General features: G+C 52.7%; 1 protein-coding gene across 3 annotated transcripts in view; it reads right to left on the bottom strand.

Annotated features, from left to right (window-relative positions):
• Nucleotides 1-13,963, bottom strand: part of ITPK1 (inositol-tetrakisphosphate 1-kinase) — a 181,003-nt gene extending 167,040 nt beyond the window's left edge. The window contains exons 1-2 of one of the 3 annotated variants that reach the window (XM_032135071.2): nt 13,810-13,963; nt 13,107-13,343 (exon numbers count right to left, since the gene is read on the bottom strand). In XM_032135071.2, the coding sequence (XP_031990962.1) occupies nt 13,107-13,201 (95 nt within the window). In that variant the 5' untranslated portion in view covers nt 13,202-13,343; nt 13,810-13,963. Of the gene's footprint in view, nt 1-13,106; nt 13,759-13,809 lie in introns of those variants that run through there. The other 2 variants (XM_058429642.1, XM_032135070.2) reach the window with 2 other exon arrangements.
• Nucleotides 13,964-23,455: the final 9,492 nt, after the last annotated feature.

The raw sequence follows: 23,455 nt of genomic DNA, 5'->3' as shown, positions 1-23,455 counted from the left end.
TACTCGGGAGGCTGAGGCAGAAGAATTGCTTGAACCTGGGAAGTAGAGGTTGCAGTGAGCCAAAATCACGCCACTGTACTCCAGCCTGGCAATAGAGCAAGACTCTGTCTCAAAAAAAAAAAAAAAAAAAGACAGAAAAAAAAAGCTTTCATGTCAGCCAGGCCAGGTTCCAATCTAAGCTGCCCCACCTGCTAGCTCTATAACTACTTGGGGCTAATTCTGCACGTTTTTTTGTTGTTGTTTTTGTTTTGTTTTGTTTTGTTTTGAGACAGAGTCTTGTTCTGTCACCCAGGCTGGTGTGATCTCGGCTCACTGCAATCTCCGCCTCCTGAGTTCAAAAAACTCTCCTGCCTCAGCCTCCTGGGTAGCTGGGATTACAGGTGTCTGCCACCATGCCCAGTTAATTTTTTGTATTTTTAGTAAAGACAGAGTTTCACCATGTTGGCCAAGCTGATCTCGAACTCCTGACCTCAGGTGATTCACCTGCCTTGGCCTCCCAAAGTGCTGGGATTACAGGCATGAGCCACCGCGCCTGACCTGCGTGTTCTTTCTGGGCCTTCATTTCCATATCTGTAAGATGGGTAGGGGTGCAGAGTGAAGAGGAAATTTCACCCAGACAGAAGCCAACAGTTCCACATCACTCTATTCCTCACAGAGAAACCCATGAGCTGGGTGCAGTAGCCCACCTATAGTCCCAGCTATTCAAAAGGCCAAGGCGGGGAGGATCGCTTGAACACAGGAGTTGGAGACCAGCCTGGGCAACACAGTAAGACCCTGTCTCTTAAAAAAAAAAGAAAAAAGAAAAATAGGGACGGGCATGGTGGCTCACGCCTGTAATCCCAGCACTTTGGGAGGCTGAGGCGGGCAGATCATGAGTTCAAGACCAGCCTGACCAACACAGTGAAACCCCATCTCTACTAAAAATACAAAAATTAGCCCAGCGTGGTGGCGCACGCTTGTAATCCCAGCTACTCAAGAAGCTGAGGCAGGAGAATTGCTTGAACCCGGGAGGCAGAGGTTGCAGTGAGATCGAGCCACTGCACTCCAGACGGGCAACAGAGCAAAACTCCGTCTCCATCTCAAAAAAAAAAAAAGAAGAAGAAGAAACTCACGAGCCCAGGACCCTGAGAGGTACGTGACCCAGCACACTGTGGGCAAGAGCTCTCAGTGGTGAGACAACTGCCCTGAAGCTCTCCCTAAGACTGACCCTGGGGCTCCAGGAGACTGTGGTGCTCACTGCTGTATCAATCCCCAGAACCCAGGAGTGTCCAGCATGCAGCAGGCACTCAGTAAGTATGTGGCATGTAAGTGCATAAAGGAATGAATGGGGTGCTTTTTAAAAGGAAGATGCCACGGCCCACCCCAGATTCATTCCAGGGGAGGGGGAGGCCTGGGAACCGGCACTAGGACAAGTACCCCAGGGTGGAGACCGGATGTTTCCTCACCTCCGCAGCCCAGCCCTTGACTGTTGGATGGAAACAGAGTGTGAGGCAGAAATGAAAGTGAAACTGCCACAGGAGCGTTCTCTCTGAACCCACCTACCATGCCCCGCCCTGCCCAGGAAGCAGCAAGTTGACCACTGGAGGATCCCGCAGAAAAAGATGGGTGGCAGCTCCCAGCAGAGATGTGTCAGAGGCCCCAGGCCCTGCCTTGGGCGGATAGGAGGGCAGAAGAGGTGGCCTCTTGGGTGGAGGGGGAATCCTATCATTTGGCCCTAGGACGGGTGCACCACACCCACTTTACAGTTGGGAGGGCAGAGGCTCAGGACAAGTCTCATGCTCCAACTTCACTGCCATCTCCACCATGCACTATCCTCCTGGGCCCAACAACTGCACATAAACGATGCTCAGAAAAGAACCCCTTGAGGCTGGGCGCAGTGGCTCACACTTGTAATCCCAGCATTTTGTGAGGCCAAGTTGAGCAGATCACCTGAGGTCAGGAGTTCGAGACTAGCCTGGCCAACACGGTGAAACCCCGTCTCAACTAAAAATACAAAAATTCACTGGGTGTGATGGCGGGTGCCTGTAATCCCAGCTACTGGGGAGGCTGAGGTGGAGGTTGAAGTGAACCAAGATCACACCTTCCACTCTGGCCTGGGTGACAATAGAGAAACTCCATCTCAAAAAAAAAATAAAATAAAAATAAAAAAAGAACTTGATTTTCCTGACACTGGATAGCACACCGATCGATGGCAGCTGGATGCTGTGTTGAAGACAAAGGCAACAACCTGGAGGAGTGGAAACAGCATGGTTTCAGGAGTCACCCATCCCTGAGGGTGAATCCAAGCTGTGCCGCTCACAGCACCTGGCCTCTCCTTGAGTCTCAGGGTTCTCATCTAGCAAATGGAGACCCCTCACCCATCCTGGAGGGTAGTTATCCCATCTGCAATAGTGCCTGACCCCCACGGTAGGTTCTCAGGATCCTCTGAGATCTGGCAAGAGCCATGAATCTACAAGGGGGCAGAGAGGAAGCAACACAGCCCTGCCAAAGCACAGCAGGCCACCTGAACAAGCCCAGAGTCCCAGCTTCTGGCTTGCGCTCCAAGAGCGCCCAGAGTGACCCCAGGCCAATAAGAATGGTTGCTGAGGAGTCCATGGGTTTGCAGCGTAAACTGCTGAGGAAAACGCCACAAGTGTCTATCTGGCCAGGTCGGTCCCAGGAATGTCTCTTGTGCAAAACTAGCTCCTTTCTATACCCTCCGGGCAAACCAGGAGCCAGAGGCAAGAAATCTGAAAAGGCTTCTTTTGAGAAGGAATTTCGCAAAAGGTAGCAACAGCAGGTAGAACTGGCCTGGGCTGACGACCTGGTGCCCCTGCCATGTTTCCATCCTGCATTAGGGGGCTCCAGTGAGGCCTCAGGTGAACGGTGCTAGACTGGAGATTCCCACAGTGAGCTCAGGGTACAGAGACCCAGGAGGCAGCCTGGGAACCTCTGGCTCCAGCACACCTCCTGGAGGGGCCTTGTCCCTGAGAAGTCTGAAACACACTGCTTCAGCCTTGGCTAACTCGGTGCTTCCCCACGCCTGACAGTTTTGGAGTAAGGTCTAGTGAGGCACTTCATGAAATGGCAGTGAGTAGTTTCCCATAAAAATCATCAGGGGCCGGGCGCGGTGGCTCACGCTTGTAATCCCAGCACTTTGGGAGGCCGAGGCGGGCGGATCACGAGGTCAGGAGACCGAGACCACAGTGAAACCCCGTCTCTACTAAAAATACAAAAAATTAGTCGGGCGTGGTGGCGGGCGCCTGTAGTCCCAGCTACTCGGAGAGGCTGAGGCAGGAGAATGGCGTGAACCCGGGAGGCGGAGCTTGTAGTGAGCCGAGATTGCGTCACTGCACTCCAGCCTGGTGACAGAGCAAGACTCCGTCTCCAAAAAAAAAACAAAAAAACGACAAAAAAAAAAAAAAAAAAATCATCAGGGTACTTCACAAGGAGCTCCCCAGCCCCTCTCCCAGGCGAATCTTCATCTCACAGGGAAGGGAGACTTCAGGATGTGTACTTCTCCTTTCTCCCCAGTGCCCCTGGAGCTTTTTTTGTTTGTTTGTTTGTTGTTTTTTTGTTTTTTTTTTGGAGACGGAGTCTTGCTCTGTCACCAGGCTGGAGTGCAGTGACGCAATCTCGGCTCACCACAACCTCCGCCTCCTGAGTTCAAGCGATTCTCCCACCTCAGCCTGCCGAGTAGTAGCTGGGATTACAGGCATTCGCCACCACGCCCGGCTAATTTTTGTGGGGTTTTTTTTTTTTTTTTGAGACAGAGTTTCGCTCATGTCGCCCAGGCTGGAGTACAGTGGCACGATCTCGGCTCCCTGCAACATCCACCTCCCAGGTTCAAGTGATTCTCCTGCCTCAGCCTCCCGAGCAGCTGGGATTACAGGTGCCAGTCACCACACCCAGCTGATTTTTTGTATTTTTAGTAGAGATGGGGTTTCGCCATGTTGGCCAAGCTGGTCTTGAACTCCTGACCTCAGGTGATCCGCCCACCTCAGCCTCCCAAAGTGCTGGGATTATAGGCGTGAGCCACCGTGCCCATCCTCTGGTGCCTCTTTTGTTGGGCAAGTTTGGCAAACAAGTAACTTGGAGGAAGATCGATGACTGCCAAAGAGCACACAGGTCAGGTGCGGCTTCCCTCTGCTCCCTTGGGCACCTGAGGCTTAACTTGATCCTTGAAAAAGGTCAGCTGACCCACCACTACCACCCCACCCACCACCACCCCATCCACCACCACCCTACAGCCCAGAGCAGCTCATTTCCTGAACACAAAGACTGGACTGAACCAGACCCACAGGGAGCATTTTGTCTTCCTATCCCTGGCCCCGAGGGCATAACTGCAGCCTCCCTCGGATGGAAGGAAGGTCACACTGTCAGGAAACAAGGCTCTAGAAGGACACCTCGACGCCTCCTTCAACCACCCTGTCTAAGGTGGAAACCGGCCTCAGTTCTGCCCAGAACTGCCTGCCCTCCAATCCACATGGAACCCAGGGCTTATGGCAGAGGCTTATAAGACTTATGGTAGAGGCCAGGGTGTGTGGCCTCTACACAGTGGACACCGTCCACCCTGTGGGTCCTTTAGCTCCTGGAGAGAGCTCTAGGCCCCTCTTGCTGAACGTCGCCTCCTCAGAGAGGCCTTCTCTGACCACAGAGTGCTAAAGTGGCTGCAGCCACTGCGCCATAGTTCTCTCCTGTTTGCAGGTTTCCTGGCTCTAGTCACACCTTGCAGCATTTCCCATGCATCTGAGAGCTGGTTTGCCTTCACCTCCCACAGGTGTATATGCCAGCAAGGACCAGCACCCAGCACGGGCCTGGCCAGGGCAGATGCTCAGGACTTGCCCACAAGCCCCTCCGGAACCTGGGACTTAACACCTAACTCTCTCCCCATCTCCCCCACCCCTGGGGTTTCCTTCCTGGCCCAGAGCATTCCAGAGTCACAGGTGGCTTTGGCTGAGCCATAGGGACATGAAAAAGGCTTCCAAAAACCACCAAGCAGTTATTGATCCACTAACATACTTTTTTTTTTTTTTTTTTTTTGAGACAGAGTCCAGCTCTGTCACCCAGGCTGGAGTGCAATGGTGCAATCTTGGCTCACTGCAATCTCCACCTCCGGAGCTCAAGCAATTCTCCTGCCTCAGCCTCCCAAGTAGCTGGGATAACAAGCACCTGCCACCATGCCCTGCTAATGTTTGCATTTTTAGTAGAGATGGGTATTCACCATGTTGCCCAGGCTGGTCTTGAACTCCTGACCTCAGGCAATCTGCCTGCCTCAGCCTCCCAAAGTGCTGGGATTACAGGTGTAAGCCATCACACCCAGCCACTAACAGATTCTTTTTTGAGCTCCTATGTGCACTGGTATAGGCACTCAGGTTTCAGCAGTAAATAAAGCTGCCAAAATCTCTACCTTCATGGAACCAACTACTTAAAAACAAGACAGACTTAAAATAAGCAGGACAATGAGCAAGTCAGAGAGAAAGAACAGGCCCAGTGGTGGGGGCCTAAGTCTCAGTGAAGATTCTGACAGTGCGGGAGGTTCGGAATGAAGACATCTCCCTAAAGCTGTCTGGGAGGGCCTTTGGCCTGTGGGTCCCGATTCACCCTCTGGGGCAGCTGAGTCTGCAGCTGGCCTCTGCCACAAGTGCGCCTGGAACACCATGAGCAATTAACAGGGTGGGGTACCCAGCACTCAAGGGCCTGGAGGGGTGGGGGGATGCAGGGGGGGGTCCAGAGACCGGGGCTCCCTTGTGAGAGTGATTCTCGACGCTCCACGGCTCCACGGGATCTCTGACATGAATCTCAGATCCACCCCACCGAACCCTAAAAATGGCTGTGGGAGCACTCCCAGGGGCCATCCGGAGGATGGGCCTATAGAAACCAGCCCATGAGGCTCTGCTGGGGGAGACGCAGGCCACAAGGGCAGCTGCTTTCTGAGCAGGCTCAGAGCAGCAAGACGAAGCCCCAGAAAGATTCAAACGGCCCCACAGGTGTGGCCTGGCCACTCTAATACACACCATGGGCCGCAGCCGGGAGGAAGGGCCTGTTCACAAGGAGGCTTTGGCCGGTGGTGAGTGGGGAGCACTCAGCTTGGAGTGAGGCAAGTTCCCCTCCCACATTTCCACTGTGTGACCATGGGCCAGCTCTCAGGAGTCCTACACCCTCTCCAGAGCAAGGCCACACACACCCAGGCCGGCTCCCCAAGGGCCACCAGAGTGGGAGAGGCTGGGCTGGGCCCAATTCATGCAGGATGGGGAAGGTGTTTAAGACAGTGACTTTGCGAGGGAAAGAAGGAGGTGCACAGCTCCTGAATGCTTTGCTTCCTAAACCGAATGTTACTCTTTAAAAGGGAAGTGCCATAGTATTCTCTCAAATGTAGCTTTCCAGTTGAATTCAAAATGAGTGGGAACCGAAACCCTATTTACATCCAACTCTTCAGGAACTGTGCTCATGGGGCACTTGACTAAGTATTTACTGAATGTCCCAAACCTGCTAAACCATGTGGGAGAAATAACCGGTAAAGGCAGGATGGCCCAGTGGTTAGAAACACTGGCGCCCAGCCTGCCACGCAGGTGCACCCAGCTCTTCTGGGTGCCTGCAGTCAGCCCCCAACAACCTAAACTCCTCAATCTCACTATCTCATTAAGCAAAATACGAATCCAGAGGACCATCTCTCACCCACAGATTTGTCCCGGCCCTGAGTGCAGGAGGGTGTGCAGCACAGGCTCTCTCATTCACTGTCATTGGGACTGACATAGTAAAATTTCTTTGTGAACAGTTTCAGAATATGTATGAAAAAGCTGGGCGTAGTGGCTCACACCTGTAACCCCAGCACTTTGGGAGGCCAAGGTGGGCAGATCAATTGAGGCCAGGAGTTCGAAACCAACCTGGCCAAGATGGCAAAACCCAGTCTCTACTAAAAATACAAAAATTAGCCGGGCGTGATGGTGCATGACTGTAGTTCCAGCTACTCGGGAGGCTAAGACAGGAGAATCACTTGAACCCAGGAGGCAGAGGTTGCAGTGAGCCAAGATCGTGCCACTGCACTCCAGCCTGGGCAACAAGAGGGAGACTCTGTCTCACACATACATACAAAAAGTATGAAAAAGTAAAATGCCTGTGCCCTCTGACCCAGTCCTCCTCATCTAGCAATATACACCCAGGCAAGGGGACGGGGTATTGTCATGCTGCCCATACCAGCAGAAACCAACACCAGGGGAAGAAACATGTTCCATCCTTTTAAGAACTGGACCACACAGCTGTTTAAAAAAAAAGAGGCAATGATACAAAACTTTCTCCAAGACACACAGTCCCATGCAATGTGCAAGAGCACAACAGTAATACATATGGAGAGACCTACACGTGCACGCGCCCCTGTGTGTGCATAAACACCTATAGAGACAGACTACCCCAGGGAACTGGAACTCAGCAGAAGCGAACAGGGCTGACGTTTCATTGTATACTTTGAGTCCTCTGAATTTTTTTTAATATGTGCATGTCTTAAATATTCAAAAAGATACAGAAAACAATAAATGTTAGCTAGTAATAGTAACAAGATTACTAGCGGAGACTTGGCATTTTCAGGAAATCCAGAACAAACTCTTCTCAATCTCCAAACTTAAAAAAATACAAGTAGCATCTTAACATAAATTTCTCAGCTTCCCCATCCATAAAATAGGTGGGGACAGCACCTCCGCCTACAGGGGGACTGTGATATTCAGATGGGCCATGTGCTGAAGGAGAACAGAACCCTGCTCTGATGCTGAAAGGCCACCAGGCTAGCCTGGGCCCCCTCCTTAGCTATGCCCACTGAACAGTTTCAAATCCACAAACCCCACATCCCTGCAAGATGATCAGTTCAGCCATCATGGCCTTCAGGGTGACTTGCAAACTGCCAAAACCAAGAACACTAAATCTACAAAAGCCAAAGGTCCCTGAATAGAGAGGCATCCGTGGGCAGAGACCCACTCACTCACTCCACAGGGAGGACGACAGCAGCGGCCGCCGCCACTGACAGAGCTCCAGGCACGATCCTGGACCCTTTAGAGCTCCAGGCACTATCCTGGACCCTTTAGCAAATTCCCTCATTTGATGCTCGCAAATCTAAGCTAAATTATTACCCTCACAGATGAGGAAAGTGAGGCACAGAGGGGTAGGGAATGTGTCGAGGGTCACGGGGCACATGGGCAGTCAGTCGTGGAGCCAGGCCTGAAACCGAGGCAGCCCCTTCAATAGACAACTCATGTGCACACGGACGCTTCCTCCCATGTGAAGTTCTGTTTGCTCCCCAGGAGGCTGGTAGAAAAGTGTTCACTTGCAAGGCTGGGTTATGAATACTCCCTGTGCACTCCTGCAAAGGGAACCTAAGTCAGCACCTCCTCCCACCTCTGCACCCCCGAAATGGTGGCAAATCCAGACATTAAAACAAATAAAAAAATACCCACCCACAGACCAGCATCACTTAATCCTGGAAAAGATCCTCTTTCCTCCCCCGAGAGAATCTCCCGAAAGAATTCCAGACCAGAATGCTAAGCCATCCCCACAGAAAAGGACCTTGGAGATGGCCCTATTTTAAAGGAACAAATGTAGGGCCCAAGGGGAAGGGACAGGCCCGGTGGCATCATACACTCTCACTGGCACGCCTCCCAAGCCAGTTTACTGTTGACACCAAACTCCCAGACCCGTGAGAGCAGACGCAGGCCTGGGCTACCTACCGAGGGTGCTCATAAATGTGAACATTAATGAACTCCTCAGTCCCTTCTAAGGTATTGGGACAAAAGAGTCCCTGGTGGGATGCCAAGGTCTGAGATTGCTCCAGAAACACGTTTCTTGCAAGCCGAGTCAGCCCAGCTGGCCCCCAAATCTCTGGAGGATGAGAAACTCACAGACATTCTTGTGCTTCTGTAGCCTCCTGGAAGCCCCAGCCTAACCTGGGCAAATAAACAAGGGAAGCCACATTCTCAGCGCAAAGGCCTCAGGAGTGGACTCAAGAAAGCCCTATAACTGACTGTGCAGGTCCTATAGACTCCTAGAGCCTCTGTTTCCTCATCCCTCCATCCTAACGAGGGATGTCCTCATCCCTCAGTCCTCATCCCTCCATCCCTCATCCCTCCATCCCTGGGCTGCTAGAAGGATTAAATGAGATGAGGTCCCGGGAAGCACTTCATTAAAAATCAGCAATTATTACAGTAAAGACAGATGAGGTTCACCCAGATTTTATATGGAAAGCTTCACCAAGTCATGTGCCTCTTCCGCCCCCACCTCCTGCAACGTAGGTTCAGCCACAGAAAGAACGGAACAGAGAGGAGGAGCTGGAGGAGAGGAGGAGGCACAGAAAACACAAGCTGAGGAAACTGGGGCCAGCCAGCATTCCCCAGCGAGGCACTGTACAGAACTACAAAATTAAAACTTAAATTAATATCACCCAGTATTTCCAACTAACAGCTTTAATTTCTTCACTCCCCCTCTGAAGCCCCTTCTGAGCATCTAGAAAAAGCCACAAAGGCCGGGAACGCCTGTAATCCCAGCACTCTGGGAGGGCAAGGCAGGCGGATCACCTGAGGTCAGGAGTTCGAGACCAGCCTGGACAACACGGTAAAACTCCATCTCTACTAAAAATACAAAAATTAGCCAGGCGTGGTGGTGCGTGCCTGTAATCCCAGCTACTCAGGAGGCTGAGGCAGGAGACTAGCTTGAACCTGGGAGGCAGAGGTTGCAGTGAGCCGAGATTGCGCCACTACACTCCAGGCTGGGCGACAAAGCGAGACTCCACCTCAAAAAAAAAAAAAAAAAAGCCACAAAGAGGGGGTGGTGTGGGAGACCTAAAAGGTTGCTCCTGGGCTAGGGAAGGCAGGTGAGAGGGGTACAAGAGAACACAACCAGAGCCGTGTCCCCGGAGAAAGGGGAAGAAACAGGATGGCAACAGGAACAAACAGTACCACTGACAAACAAGCGGATTCAAAGGCCCATCTGCTGGCTAGCAGAGCCCCATCCTATCAGAGTGCACATGTGAAAAGGCTGGCGCCTGTCCCTACCTACGGCAGGTGGGGCACTTCCCATGAAGTGGCTCTAACCACCCACTGTTGCCATCAACGTGCACTACCCCCCAAACCCTCCCCCCAAGACAAGGATTACACTTGCAGAGGGGCTCAGCTTTGCAAGGAATGTGTCCTGGGGGCTAAATAGCACCCACCAGACCCGTGGAAAGATAATGAGGGGGACTGCCTTATTGTCAGAGATGCCCAATCAGAAAGGCAAGTCTCAAGGTAGCCAGGTTAGACCCATTCTAGAAGTTAAAGTTAAAGACCAAGAGTCCGGAACCTGCCCCCTCTCTTGATGGGTTTCCCCATCTGTAAGACAAAGGGGCTAGATGAGATGATGGCCAACATCTCTTCCTGCTCTGAGATCAGATTTTTACAAGGCCGGACATTCAGCTAAACAACCCACCCTGGGCCGGACCATTCGGGTCATTCTTTGCCCAAACATCAAGAGCAGGGCCATTTTTTTTTTTTTTTTTGAGATGGAGTCTCGCTCTGTCACCCAGGCTGGAGTGCAGTGGCATGATCTCGACTTACTGCAACCTCTGCCTCCCGGATTCAAGTGATTCTCCTGCCTCAGCCTCCTGAGTAGCTGGGACTACAGGTGCCTGCCATCATGCTCGGCTAATTTTTGTATTTTTAGTAGAGATGGGGTTTCACCATGTTAGCCAGGATGGTCTCGATCTCCTGACCTCGTGACCTACCCACCTTGGACTCCCAAAGTGCTGGGATTACAGACAGGATACACGGCACCCGGCCCAGAGCAGGGCCATTTTCAAATACCTTTAGAATTTTTCATTAGGGAATTCACAGACAATTCATCACCCGTCGTCAATACAGAAGCCCTGCGCCCCCAGATTCTGAATGTGGAAAACATGATAATGTCCTTTGCACTGCCTCTCAGCCACTAAAGTCTCATTGGCCCTCACACCAAACAAAACAACCTCACGGGGCTCCCTGGTCACTGGCTCAACAGTTGCAGCATTTTGCAGCCAGTATAGAAATGTGGCCACCAGGGGGCACTGCCCTGAAAGTAATAAAGAAGAAACGGAAAAACTCTTTTTGGTGTTTTCTTTTCCTTCTTAGGCTTAAGTGATAAAATATCTAAAGCTTCCCTAGTGAAAACAAAAAGTGGGCTTCCTCGGGTTCTAGAATGGCCCTGATGCCTTCTGCCTTCTTTGAAGCCAATATTTTGGCCAAAGGAAGGCAACTAGACTTTGAAGACAACAACCCTTTCAGAGAAATTAATGCTCTACTCCCCAGAACGTTGATAGCATAGCTTGCCCTGAACCTCCCACCCCTTTAAAGGAAGAATGTCTACAAGGTCAAGCCAATCTGCAGGTCCAGCACGAGGACCTAGTTGTGAGTCTTGGCGAGGAATATTTTGCTAGAGCCTCCTAATTACCAAGCAAAACAAGCCAACCCAATGACAAGCCTCAAGCTTGAGTTGCAGACACAAGATGACATAAATACAAACAGCAGTACAAAGGGTGCGAGATATTCGCTGGGATTTCCCAAGTCTTATATGACTGCAGGGGGAGCTCCGCTGCCTCACATCAGAACTGGACTTCGAGAACATGCCAAAGGGGCTGCTCCAAATTTCTTCAGTGTCTCAGAATGCCCTTCCCACAAGTGAGTGTATCCGCGGTACAATGTTCAAGTACCGTTTTGTAATGTTCCAAGGGTCCTAAGACTCATTTTCAAAGCTCCGGCTTCGAGCTCCTCCTGATTTCTTCATGAATTGCTGGGGCCACTCTGCATGCCCTATTGATCATGAAGAGCCTGTCTTCTAGGGAAACCGGCCTGGGAGAAGGCAGCCAACCCCATCCCCAGACCAAGGGATAAAGAACCAGGCACTATCTGTACAAGCTGTGCCCCTCTGGCTGCAGGAAGAGCGCCTGCGGGGCTTGCACTGGGCAAAGGAGCAGCAGGCCCTTGGGACAGGCATCAGGCACACAGAGGTGCTGCCAGGCCCACCTGCGCACGCCAGCTCAGACCAGCCACCGGCCCCAGGAGCACCAGGGGATACGGAAAGCCAACTGTTCAATTCTCCAAGATGTGTGGGGCCCCCACAGGGACAAAAATGCAAGTAGAGCCCATTTTCAAAAATCAATCTAACAAGCTGCATCACAAAAGGTTTCCACCTGGAGTTTGCAAAAGGCTTTCAGAGCTGGATTCTCTTAGGCTTGCATTGAGAAAAGGGCTTAATTGCTTCTCAGAGGCAAAGCTACAGTTGTGGAGCAAGGGAAGGCCTACCTGACCCAAGACTCAGTAGTTCTGTAATTTATTAAGAACGTGATCTGTTAAACACCGGAGACTCCGCCAAGGAGCACCAGCATGGTGGGAGCAGGGGCACACAGCCCAGATGGCAGAAGGCCACTCCACACCACGGGCATTTACCCAGCACTTCCTACGCATCAGCCACTCCCTAGCTGAGGGACCCCAAGCGATGTACCCCGCTCCTCTGCCGATCGGTCCCCCTTCTCAGACAGGTGGCCCAGAATCACCACCCTGGCCAATTTGTAGGGCTGCTGCGAGGCTCTAATGAGACAGCAAATCACCACATACATGCCAAGAATTGCTACTCGCTTCAACTGGGCTTAACCTCATGATATGCAATGACAGCCTCAAGAGCCGAGCACACGCGGGGCACACAGTAGGTGGTCCACAAACGTGGGTGCCCTTTCTTCACGAAAGGGAAGGGGACGAAGGAAGAAAAACACTCCAGCCCAAAAGTACCCTCAAGCCCTTACCCCACAGCTTGGATGCCCCGATTTCCCAGGTCCCTCCGCAACCCTCAGTACCACTCCCACCGCGCCCTGGGCTGCTGGGGGCCTCCCCAGTCGGGTCACAGTGCACCTGAACGCCCCGGTCCGTGCCACCTCGCCCGCACCGGCCACCGCTTCCCTGGAACGCGGCCGGCGGCCGCCACCGCCACCTGGCTGCTCGGACTCAGTCTCCCCGCGCGCCGCTTCTTCCCGTTTGGCTCCGATCTCCCAAAACAACCAATGAGGCTGCACCGGGCTCGGGCCAGGGGTCACCGGGCTCGAGCCAGGGGTCCCCGGGCGCCAGCGCCGCGTCCCTCCTTACCTGCACAGCTCGGCGAAGGCCTGGAAATTCAGCTTCTTGATTTTCTTCTCGCTCAGCCAGTAGCCAACTCTCTTCCCTTTCAGAAAGGTCTGCATCTTCCTCCTCGGGCGGGGAGCCTGGGTCCGGAGGAAATCGCCCACAGGCCGAGTCTGGCGGCCGGCGCGCGCCGCGAGCGAGTGGGCACCTCCTCCCGGCGGCGGGGACGCGGAACGGGGATCGGAGCTGGGGCGCGCAGTCCTGCCGCGCGGGGCGGGGCGGGGCGGGGCGCGGCGGGCGGCCGGGAGGAGGGAGCGGCGCTCAGCGCGGAAGGCCACTGGCTGGGCCAAGCTGCCACCGCCCACGCCCCCGCCGCCCGCGGGCTCACCCGTCCGCCCACCGGCTCACGAGCGCCGCGCCGCCCGGCCTGCCGGCTGGGGCTGGGGCACGGCTGAGCCTGAGTCTGAGTCGGAGCTGGGGCCAGGGCCCGCAGGAGGGGAAGCCGGGCCTCCGCAGACACCGCCCCCGCCCTGCCCGCCCTCCCGCCGCGCGGGCCCGAGCCACACGCCCTCAGGCGGCGGCAGAAGCGCGGCCTCCAAGCCCTTCCTCTCTCCTCCTCCCGCCCGGGTCCTCGCCCTCGGACGTTCCGAGCCGGGCCGTACCCCCCGGGCGCGCTCGGACCCCGGCGGGGCGCACGCGGCCACCCGGCCTGGCCCGAGGTCCTCACCCGCCGCCGCCGCCGCCACTGCCTCCTCGGCCTGGTCCCCGCGCGCTGCCCGCCGAGAAGGGCGGCGGCGAGCGCCCGCGCACTCGCCGCCCCTGCCCGCCGCCGCCCCGCGCTGGCCCGGCCGCCCCGCTTGAGCCCGCGGCGGCGAGGAAGCGGCGGGGCGGCCGCCAGGGGGCAGCGCCGCCCGCCGCCTCTTAAAGGCGCCGCGCCGGCCCTCGCGGCTACCCGGCGCTTGTTTGTGTCCCTGGGTGCGGGGTGCGGGGCGCGGGGCTGCCTGGGGGCAGCCGTGGCCGGGCGGTCTTACTTCGGGAAGGGAGCCGTGGTGTGGGCGTGTTCCGCCTGGCCTTTGGGGGCGACCGAGCCGCTGAGTTTCGGAAACGTCTCTGTACCCCCAGCAGGGTTCAGCCCCCCCAGGGCAATCCATTGCAACTGCGCCCGGACGGAGACCTTCCAGGAATTCGCCCCTTCCCTCGAGGAAGCGGACCCCAGCCCAGGATGGGACCCCCGGGGAGGGGGTGAACACCCAGGGGCCCTCCTAGGCGTAGGACGTGACCACCAGCTCTTACTCTAGGTCCCCTTCACGGAGGGGGGAAGGGGCGGGGACTGGAGACGACAGCCACAACAGCGGCCGTCCCCAGAGACCCCTTCCTCAGGGTTGCGGGTCAGCGTCGGCGCTGGGGAGTCACTAAACCCCGGCTACCCTGCCCTGCCCTATGGGGCAGCCAAGGAGCTTTCCTGCCTCAATGGTCTCTGGGTTTGGGAAGGAGAAATGGACTTCTCTCCCCAGGCCCAGGCAGGAAAAATGGATTCCCGAGGAGGGAAGGCTCAGGAAAGTTTGAGAGGAGACACTGAAGCTGGCCTTGGAAATCAAGGAGATTTTGATGGAGCAGGGAAGGGGGAGGAGCTTGAATTGAGGCTAAGAGACACAAAAGAGCCAAGTTGCCAGCGGGTGACAAAGACTCCCCTTGACCACACTTGAGTCAGGCTCCTGCGAGACCTCTTTCTGACCAGGCCCCGACCTTGGGCTCTGTCCTTGGCCTTCTTAGTCCAGTTTTAGCCAGAATCCTGCTGTCAAGAATATCTCCACGCTTGGTATGTGATCACCCTGGCCAGCCTACATTAAGAAACTCCGTCTCAAAAAAAAAAGAAAAGAAAAAAGGAGACAAGGATCTCTCTATGCTGCCCAGGATGGAGTGCAATGGTGCAGTCATAGCTCACTGCAGCCTCGAACTCCCCTGCTAAACTGATCCTCCCACCTCAGCCTCCCGAGCAGCTGGAGCTACACTGTGTTGCCCAGGCAGGTCTCGAACTCCTGGGCTCAAGCTGTCCTCCCACCTGGGCTTCCCAAAGTGCTGAGATTGCAGGCGTGAGCCACCCCGCCTGGCTTCCTTGCCATCTTTAACGAGAATCTGATTAATTTTTTTCTTTAACAAGGTAGAGAAGAAGGATGGGTGGAGAGTGGAAAAGGCGATGGGTGGGAAACAGGACTCCTCCAGGGGGCCAGCTAGGGACGGGCACTGCATGCCTTAGGCAAGGGTACTGCGAGTTTCTTAGGCCATGGGAGCCTAGAAGGTAAGTGGTGACAGGTTCCAGGGTCAGCTCTGTGGCTTAGAATGTCTGGCTTCTGGGGGGACACGGAAAGCTGGATAAAGGGAAGATCATGGCAAGGACCCCTAGGACCGAGGCACAAGATGGATAAAAGAAGGCTAAGGGAGGCTGCGCACGGTGGCTCGTGCCTGTAATCCCAGCACTTTGGGAGGCCGGGGTGGGCAGATCACGAGGTCAGGAGATTGAGATCATCCTGGCTAACACGGTGAAACCCCGTCTCTACTAAAAATACAAAAAATTAGCCGGGCGTGGTGGCGGGCGCCTGTAGTCCCAGCTACTCGGGAGGCTAAGGCAGGAGAATGGCATGAACCCAGGAGGCAGAGCTGGCAGTGAGCCGAGATTGTGCCACTGCACTCCAGCCTGGGTGACAGAGCGAGACTCCGTCTCAAAAAAAAAAAACAAAAAAGAAGAAGAAGAAGGCTAAGGGAGTAAAAACGAAGAGGATGGGGGCGGCAACAATAAACTTGATACTTGAAGTCAGCAGTAGGGATTACAGGCATCGACTTTAAATGTCCTGCTGTTCTTAGGAACTGAAAGACCAGTTGAGGCTGGGTGGTTCAGGAGGGTTCCTGGAATTCCCTCACTCCTTTGGCAAACACATGAGAGCCCGGTGTGTGGCAGAGGAAAATGGACACAAGCCATTGATTAGAAACAGGGGGTGAGGCTGGGCGCTGGGAGGCTGAGGCAGGCGGATCACCTGAGATCGGGAGTTCGAGGCCAGCCTGACCAACGTGGAGAAACTCCGCCTCTACTAAAAATACAAAATTAGGTGGGCATGGTGGCGCATGCCTGTAATCCCAGCTACTCAGGAGGCTGAGACAGGAGAATCGCTTGAACCAGGGAGGCGGAGGTTGCAGTCAGCCGAGGTCGCACCATTGCACTCCAGCCTAGGCAGCAAGGACAAAACTCCATCTCAAAAACAAAAAAGAAAAAAAGAAACGCAGGGTGAGAGCTGAGAGGGAAATGGGAAGGAAGATGGCAATCTGTCCCATTTTGCTGCATGACTGGGTACACTGTGGCATTGGATCTTGAAGGATGAGTACGAAGGAGTTCAGTGGGGGAAGGGGGCAACATTCCAGGCAAAGGGGAAAACAGGTGCGAAGTTTCAGAGGGTGAAAAGGCAAGAACACCGTAAATAAGGGCACGGTAAGATGGAGCTGGGCAGGAAGATGAGGCCTGAGCAATGGACCAGGGGAACTTGGGAGGGACGCTGAAGACAGTGTGTGTGTGGTCACTGCTGAACAGGAGCTGGATGAAGTTCTTTTTTTTTTCTTAATATTATTTTATTTCATCTTATTTCATTTTTTTATTTTATTTTTATTTTTTGAGATGGAGTCTCGCTGTGTCGTCCAGACTGGAGTCCAGTGCGCCTCCCGGGTTCAAGCAATTCTCCTGCCTTGGCCTCCCGAGTAGCTGGGACTATAGGCACGTGTCACCACGCCCGGCTAATTTTTGTTTTTTTGTTTTGTTTTGTTTTGTTTTTTGAGACGGAGTCTTGCTCTGTTGCCCAGGCTGGAGTGCAGTGGTGCAATCTGGGCTCACTGAAAGCTCCACCTCCCGGGTTCATGCCATTCTCCTGCCTCAGCCTCCTGAGTAGCTGGGACTACAGGCGCCCGCCACCATGCCCGACTAATTTTTTGTATTTTTAGTAGAGACGGGGTTTCACCGTGTTAGCCAGGCTGGTCTCAAACTCCTGACCTCAAGTGCTCTGCCTGCCTCGACCTCCCAAATTGCTGGGATTACAGGCGTGAGCCGCCCGGATGAAGTTCTTTTGGTATCTTCATCTGTAAAGTGGGGATAAATGCCCCACCCAGAGCTGCTGAGAAGATTTAAAGGGCCAGCAGAGAACTTGCCTGGAGGACAAAGTATATACAAGGGCCTGGCCATCCTCAGGCTCACAGGAAGCCCCTTATTTAAGGCCCACCCCAGGGCCCTGCATCCTTCCCCTGATTACAGCCTCCCCCAAACCCTTCTTCCTTCTGGCCTTCTGAGTTGGAGCTAGGTAAGGCTCGTCCTCACTGGTGACCACAAATGTCCTCTGTCTCTAGCTCTCAACTCGACCACTCACTTGCTATGTGACCTTGCAGGCCACTTAGCCTATCGAGGCCTCAGATCCTCTATCCTACCTCATAAGGTAAACCTTGCGCCATGAAAGGAGTTGAAAATACAGCCAGGTGGGGTGGCGCACACCTGTAGTACCAACTACTTGGGAGGCTGAGATGGGACGATCGCTTGAGCCCAGGAGTTCGAGGCTGTAGTGCACAATTAGCATACCTATGAATAGCCTCCACACTCCAGCCTGGGCAACGTAGCGAGATCTCATGTCTAATAAATAAAAATTTAAAAGGCTGGGAATGGCGGCACACCTGTAGTCCCAGCTACTCAGGAGGCTGCAGCAGGAGGATTTCTTGAGCCCAGGAGTTTCAGGCCATCCTGGGCAATACTATGAGACCACATCTCAAGTAAATAAATAAATAAACAAATAAATAAACCTGCAATCCTCGTTTGCCTTCTTTGGTGTTAAAAAAATACAAAAAAGAGGGGGCTATGAGGTCTAAAATGTGTGGTATTATGGGGGCAGTGGCGGAATGGGGAAAGGGTAAGAGTAGTGATGTCTCCCTTTGGAACAGGGAGAACAGTCTTTAGCTTCACAAAGACCTGGCTTGGGGGTCCTACTTCAGCTCTTCTCAGCTTGGGCAAGTCACTTAAGTGCTGTCTTCGAGCTCCAAGTGGGAAAAGTAATGCTTAAAGGACTGTGGTGGCCGGGCGCAGTGGCTTACACCTATAATCCCAGCACTTTGGGAGGCCAAGGCAGGCGGATCACCTGAGATCAGGAGTTCGAGACCAGCCTGGCCAATGTGGTGAAACCCTGTCTCTACTAAAACTACAAAAATTAGCCAGGCATGGTGGCAGGCACCTGTACTCCCAGCTACTCGGGAGGCTGAGGCAGGAGAATTGCTTGAACCCGGGAGGCAGAGGTTGCAGTGAGTCGAGGTCGTGCCATTGCACTCCGGCCTGGTGGACAAGAGTGAGACTTCATCTCAAAAAAGAAAAAAAAGTTAAAGGATTGAGGTGAGGACTAGAACAGAGTATGAGACTTGGTTCTTAGCAGGCCATCAGAAAAGGTGCCTGTTAATGTCTCATCCAAGGATTTTTCACCTGAGCCCCAGGTAAAGCCTGCTACCCAGCCCCACCCCAGGGCTACAAGAACCCCTGCAAATGCCAGAAATTATGTGCATAATGGTCATAGCTTTCAACAAACTCTCAAAGGGTCTGTGAACCACCCCAAAAGTTGAGTCACTGATTACTTCAACTTCCTCTTTTTCCAATAAAGAAACGGGCCCAGAGAGAGAAGGGGATTTATTCAAAGTCACAGAACAAGTAGTGAGAAAGTAAGAGCCAGGATCCTAGAGCCAAAGGTGTACACACACACACACACACACACACACACACACACACACACACCTCACCGTTCTTCTGGGGATCAGGAGGAGGAAGGAAGGGGCGGGTTCCAGGACTGGGACCCCTGCCTTGGGTGGAACAGGATCTTCCCGCTGCTCAGGTGGAACCAGGGTCCTCCCCACTCCTCTGAAATCCTGGGCCTATCATTCTACATGTTTATCTTTGTTTTAAGGTCTTGGTCATCCCACAGGGAGCTCAAGGACTAGGACCACCGTTCAGAGACATCCCGCCTTGACTAAGGGAGTGGGCCTTTTTGCCTGCCCCACCCCTGCCCAAGCAAACAGTGTTTGGATATGGGCTGATTCCAGGAATGGACATGACCTTGAGCCAAGTATTTATCTGATTCATTACTTGTCAGTTTCTTTCATTTCCAGGAAACCCATCAACTCTTCCCCACTTGACTGTTCTGAGCTGGAACTATCTAAATCGGATCTGATCAGGCTGTAGTTACCCTCTCTGTCTACACCCCCAGCTTAAACGGCTTCCCACTGTACTTGGAATAAAGCCAAAACTCCTTGACAAGGACAAGGCCTCCTAGCTTCATCTCCCTCTCTATTCCCATCTCTCTCTGCCTGCCATGCTGGCCTCTTTTAGTCCCTGTGCTCCCTAGGGCCTTTAGACATGCAATTCCTTTTTCTGGAATGTTCTTCCCTCTCTTTGCTTGTTAGCCCATTCACCAGTTCTCAGCTCAGGGGTCCCTTCCCTGCTGTTTCAGCCATCTAGCTCTCTGTAACTCCAGGGGTAGTGATAATTACATTTGGCTTTTCACACTGCTTGAGTGCTTGATTAATATTTGTCCCTACCACTAGACTGTAAGCCCCTTGAGGGCAGGGGCTGGGTTATTTTCTGCTCAGCCCTGTAGCATACAAGTAGGCTCACACCTGTAATCCCAGCACTTTGAGAGGCTGAGGTGGGAGGATCACTTGAGCCCAGGAACTCAAGACCAGCAGTGGCAATATAGCAAGACCCATTTCTACTAAAATTTATTTATTTATTTATTTATTTAAGATGAAGTCTCATTCTGTCACCCAGGCCGGAGTGCAGTGGTGCAAACTTGGCTCGCTGCAACCTCTGCCTCCCGGGTTCAAGCAATTCTGCTGCCTCAGCCTTCCAAGTTGCATGGGACTATAGGTGTGCGCTACCACACCTGGGTAATTTTTGTATTTTTAGTAGAGATGAGTTTTCGCCATGCTGGCTAGGCTGGTCTGGAACTCTTGGCCTCAAGTGATCCGCCTACCTCTGCCTCCCAAAGTTCTGGGGGATTACAAGCATGAGCTACTGCGCCTGGCCAAAAAAAAAATTTTTTTTTTTTTTGAGACGGAGGCTTGGTCTTGTCACCCAGGCTGGAGTGCAGTGGCGTGATCTCGGCTCACTGCAACCTCTGCCTCTCGGGTTCAAGTGATTCTCCTGCCTCAGCCTCCCAAGTAGCTGGGATTACAGGCACCCGCCACCACACCTGGCTAATTTTTTGTATTTTTAGTAGAGACGGGGTTTTACCGTGTTGGCCAGGCTGGTCTCAAACTCCTGACCTCAGGTGATCTGCCCACCTTGGCCTCCCAAAGTGCTGGGATTACAGGCATGAGCCACTGTGCCCTGCCAATTTTTTTTTTAATTAGCCAGGTGTGGTAGCACATGCCTGTAGCCCCTGCAACTCAGTAGGCTGAGGTGAGAGGATCACTTGAGCCCAGGAGATTGAGGCTGTGGTGAGCCATGATCGCAATACTACACTCCAAGCCTGGGTTACAGAGCAAGGCCCTGTCTTAAAAAAAATAAATAAATAAAAATAAAAATAAACTAGATGATGCTAAGAATCTGGGTTCTCTCTGGATTCTAAATGAAGCCAAGCTGCCTCTAAGAGCCCTCTGCATGCAAGAGTACTCAGGAAATACCAACTGAATGCAAGCCAGGTAAGATCCTCTAGGTGGTCTCAGACCTCTCAGGGGAGAAGGACAATGATTGACATGAAAGTTAAATTTGCTAGTGCAAGACACAGTGGCTGGGCGTGGTGGCTCATGCCTGTAATCCCAGCACTTTGGGAGGCCAATGTGGGCAGATCAATTGAGGTCAGGAGTTCGAGACCAACCGGGCCAACATGGCGAAACCTGTCTCTACTAATAATACAAAAACTTGGCTGGGCACGGTGGCTCACTTGTAATCCCAGCACTTTGGAAGGCGGAGGAGGGCAGATCACCTGAGGTCAGGAGGCCTCAGCCTCCCAAAGTGCTGGGATTATAGGCATGAGCCACTGCACCTGGCCATGACCATGTATTATCTGTGATTTATTAACTGTGTGACTGTGGCAAGCTAGTAAATCTGTCCAAACCTTAGTCTTATCATTTATTAAATAGCAGTGATCATCAGACCTAGTTTATAAGATTGTTAAAAAGTTTAAATGAAAAACAAATTTTAATAAAATGTTTAAAAAGAAAAGGCTGGGTGCAGTGGTTCACACCTGTAATCCCAACAATTTGAGAGTCTGAGGTGGAAGGATTGCTTGAGGCCAGGAGTTCAAGACCAGGCTAGGCAACAGAGTGAAACCCTGTCAAGAAAGAAAGAGAGAGAGAAAGGGAGAGGGAGTGGGGGAGGGAACCTACCTCAGCCTCCTGAGTAACTAGAATTACAGGCGTGCGCCACCATGCCTGGCTAATTTTGTGTGTTTAGTAGAAACGGTTTCACCAAGTGGCCAGGCTGGTCTTGAACTCCTGACCTCAAGAGATCCACCCACTTCAGCCTCTTAAAGTGCTGGGATTACAGGCGTGAGCCACCATGCCCGGCTGACAAGGCCTTACTTTGTTGCCCAGTTTGGTCTCAAACTTGGGGCTTCAAGTGATCCTCCTGTCTCAGACGCCCAAAGTGCTGGGATTACAGATATGAGCCACCATGCCTGGCCCTGCATCTTTTTTTATATATTTTTTTATTTCATTTTTATTATTTATTGATTTATTTGTTTATTTATTTTGGAGACGGAGTCTCGCTCTGTCACCCATGCTGGAGTGCAGTGGCACAATCTCAGCTCACTGCAACTTCCACCTCCCAGGCTCAAGCAATTCTCCTGCCTCAGACTCTGGAGTAGCTGGGATTACAGGTGCACGCCACCATGCCCAGCTAATTTTCATATTTTAGTAGAGATGGGGTTGCCCAGGCTGGTCTCAAACTCCTGACCTCAGGTGATCCATCTTCCTCAACCTCCCAAAGTGCTGGGATTACAGGCATGAGCCACCGTGCCCAGACTATTTTATTATTATTTTTTTTGAAACTGAGTTGCGCTCTGCTACCCAGGCTGGAGTGCAGTGGCACGATCTTGGCTCACTGCAACCTCCACCTCCCAGATTCAAGTGATTCACCTTCCTCAGCCCTCCAAGTAGCTGGGATTACAGATGCTCACCACCACGCCTGGCTAATTGTTGTATTTTTAGTAGAGACAGGGTTTCTCCGTGTTGATCAGGCTGGTCTCGAATCCCTGACCTCAGGTGATCTGCTGCCTCAGCCTCCCAAAGTGCTGGGATTACAGGCATGAGCCATTGTGCCTGGCCACATTTTTTTTTTTTTTTTAATTAATTTTACTTTAAGTAATACAGATAGGTCTCATTATGCTGCCCAGGTTGGTCTTGAACCTCTGGGCTCAAGTGATTCTCCTGCCTCAGCCTCCGAAAGTGATTGGATTACAGGCATGAACCACCACACCCAGCCTACATTTTTATTTTTATTTACTTAGTATTATTGTTATTATTATTAGAGATGGGGTCTGCTATTTTGCCCAGGCTGGTCTAAAACTCCTGGGCTCAAGCGATCCTTTCACCTCAGTGTCCCAAGTAGCTGGGACCACAAGTATACACCATCATGCCTGGCCAGGTGGTGTAATGTGGTGTGTGTGGTAACTGGTAACTGTGTAGTATAATGCAGTGTGTATATGCGGTGTGTTTTTAACTTGCTATATTAGTTCGTTTTCACACTGCTGATAAAGACATAACCAAAACTGGAAACAAAAAGAGGTTTAGTTGGACTTACACTTCCACATGGCTGGGGAGGCCTCAGAATCATGGCAGGAGGGCAAAGGCACTTCTTACATGGTGGCAGCAAGAGAAAAATGAGGAAGAAGCAAAAGTGGAAACCCCTGAGAAACCCGTCAAATGTTGTGAGACTTACTCACTATCATGAGAATATCACAGGAAAGAATTGTCCCCGTGATTCAATTATCTCCCCCTGGGTCCCTCCCACAACACGTGGGAATTCTGGGAGATACAATTCAAGTTGAGATTTGGGAGGGAACACCACCAAACCATATCACTTGGGTTAAAAACCCAAGCGTAGGGGGCTGGGCTCGGTGGCTCACACCCAGCACTTTGGGAGGCTGAGGCAAGCAGATCATCTGAGGGCGGGAGTTTGAGACCAGCCTGACCACCATGGAGAAACCCCATCTCTACTAAAAATTAGCCAGGCGTGGTGGTGCATGTCTGTAATCTCAGCTACTTGGGAGGCGGAGGCAGGAGAATTGCTTGAACCTCCAAGGCAGAGGTTGCGGTGAGCCAAGATCGCACCATTGCATTCCAGCCTGGGCAACAAGAGCAGAACTCCG

Source organism: Hylobates moloch, unplaced genomic scaffold, assembly GCF_009828535.3.
Source record: "Hylobates moloch isolate HMO894 unplaced genomic scaffold, HMol_V3 SCAFFOLD_16, whole genome shotgun sequence".
Classification (NCBI taxonomy): Eukaryota; Metazoa; Chordata; class Mammalia; order Primates; family Hylobatidae; genus Hylobates; species Hylobates moloch.
The sequence above is the reverse complement of the archived record's forward strand: the minus strand, read 5'-3'. Positions and strand labels throughout refer to the sequence as shown.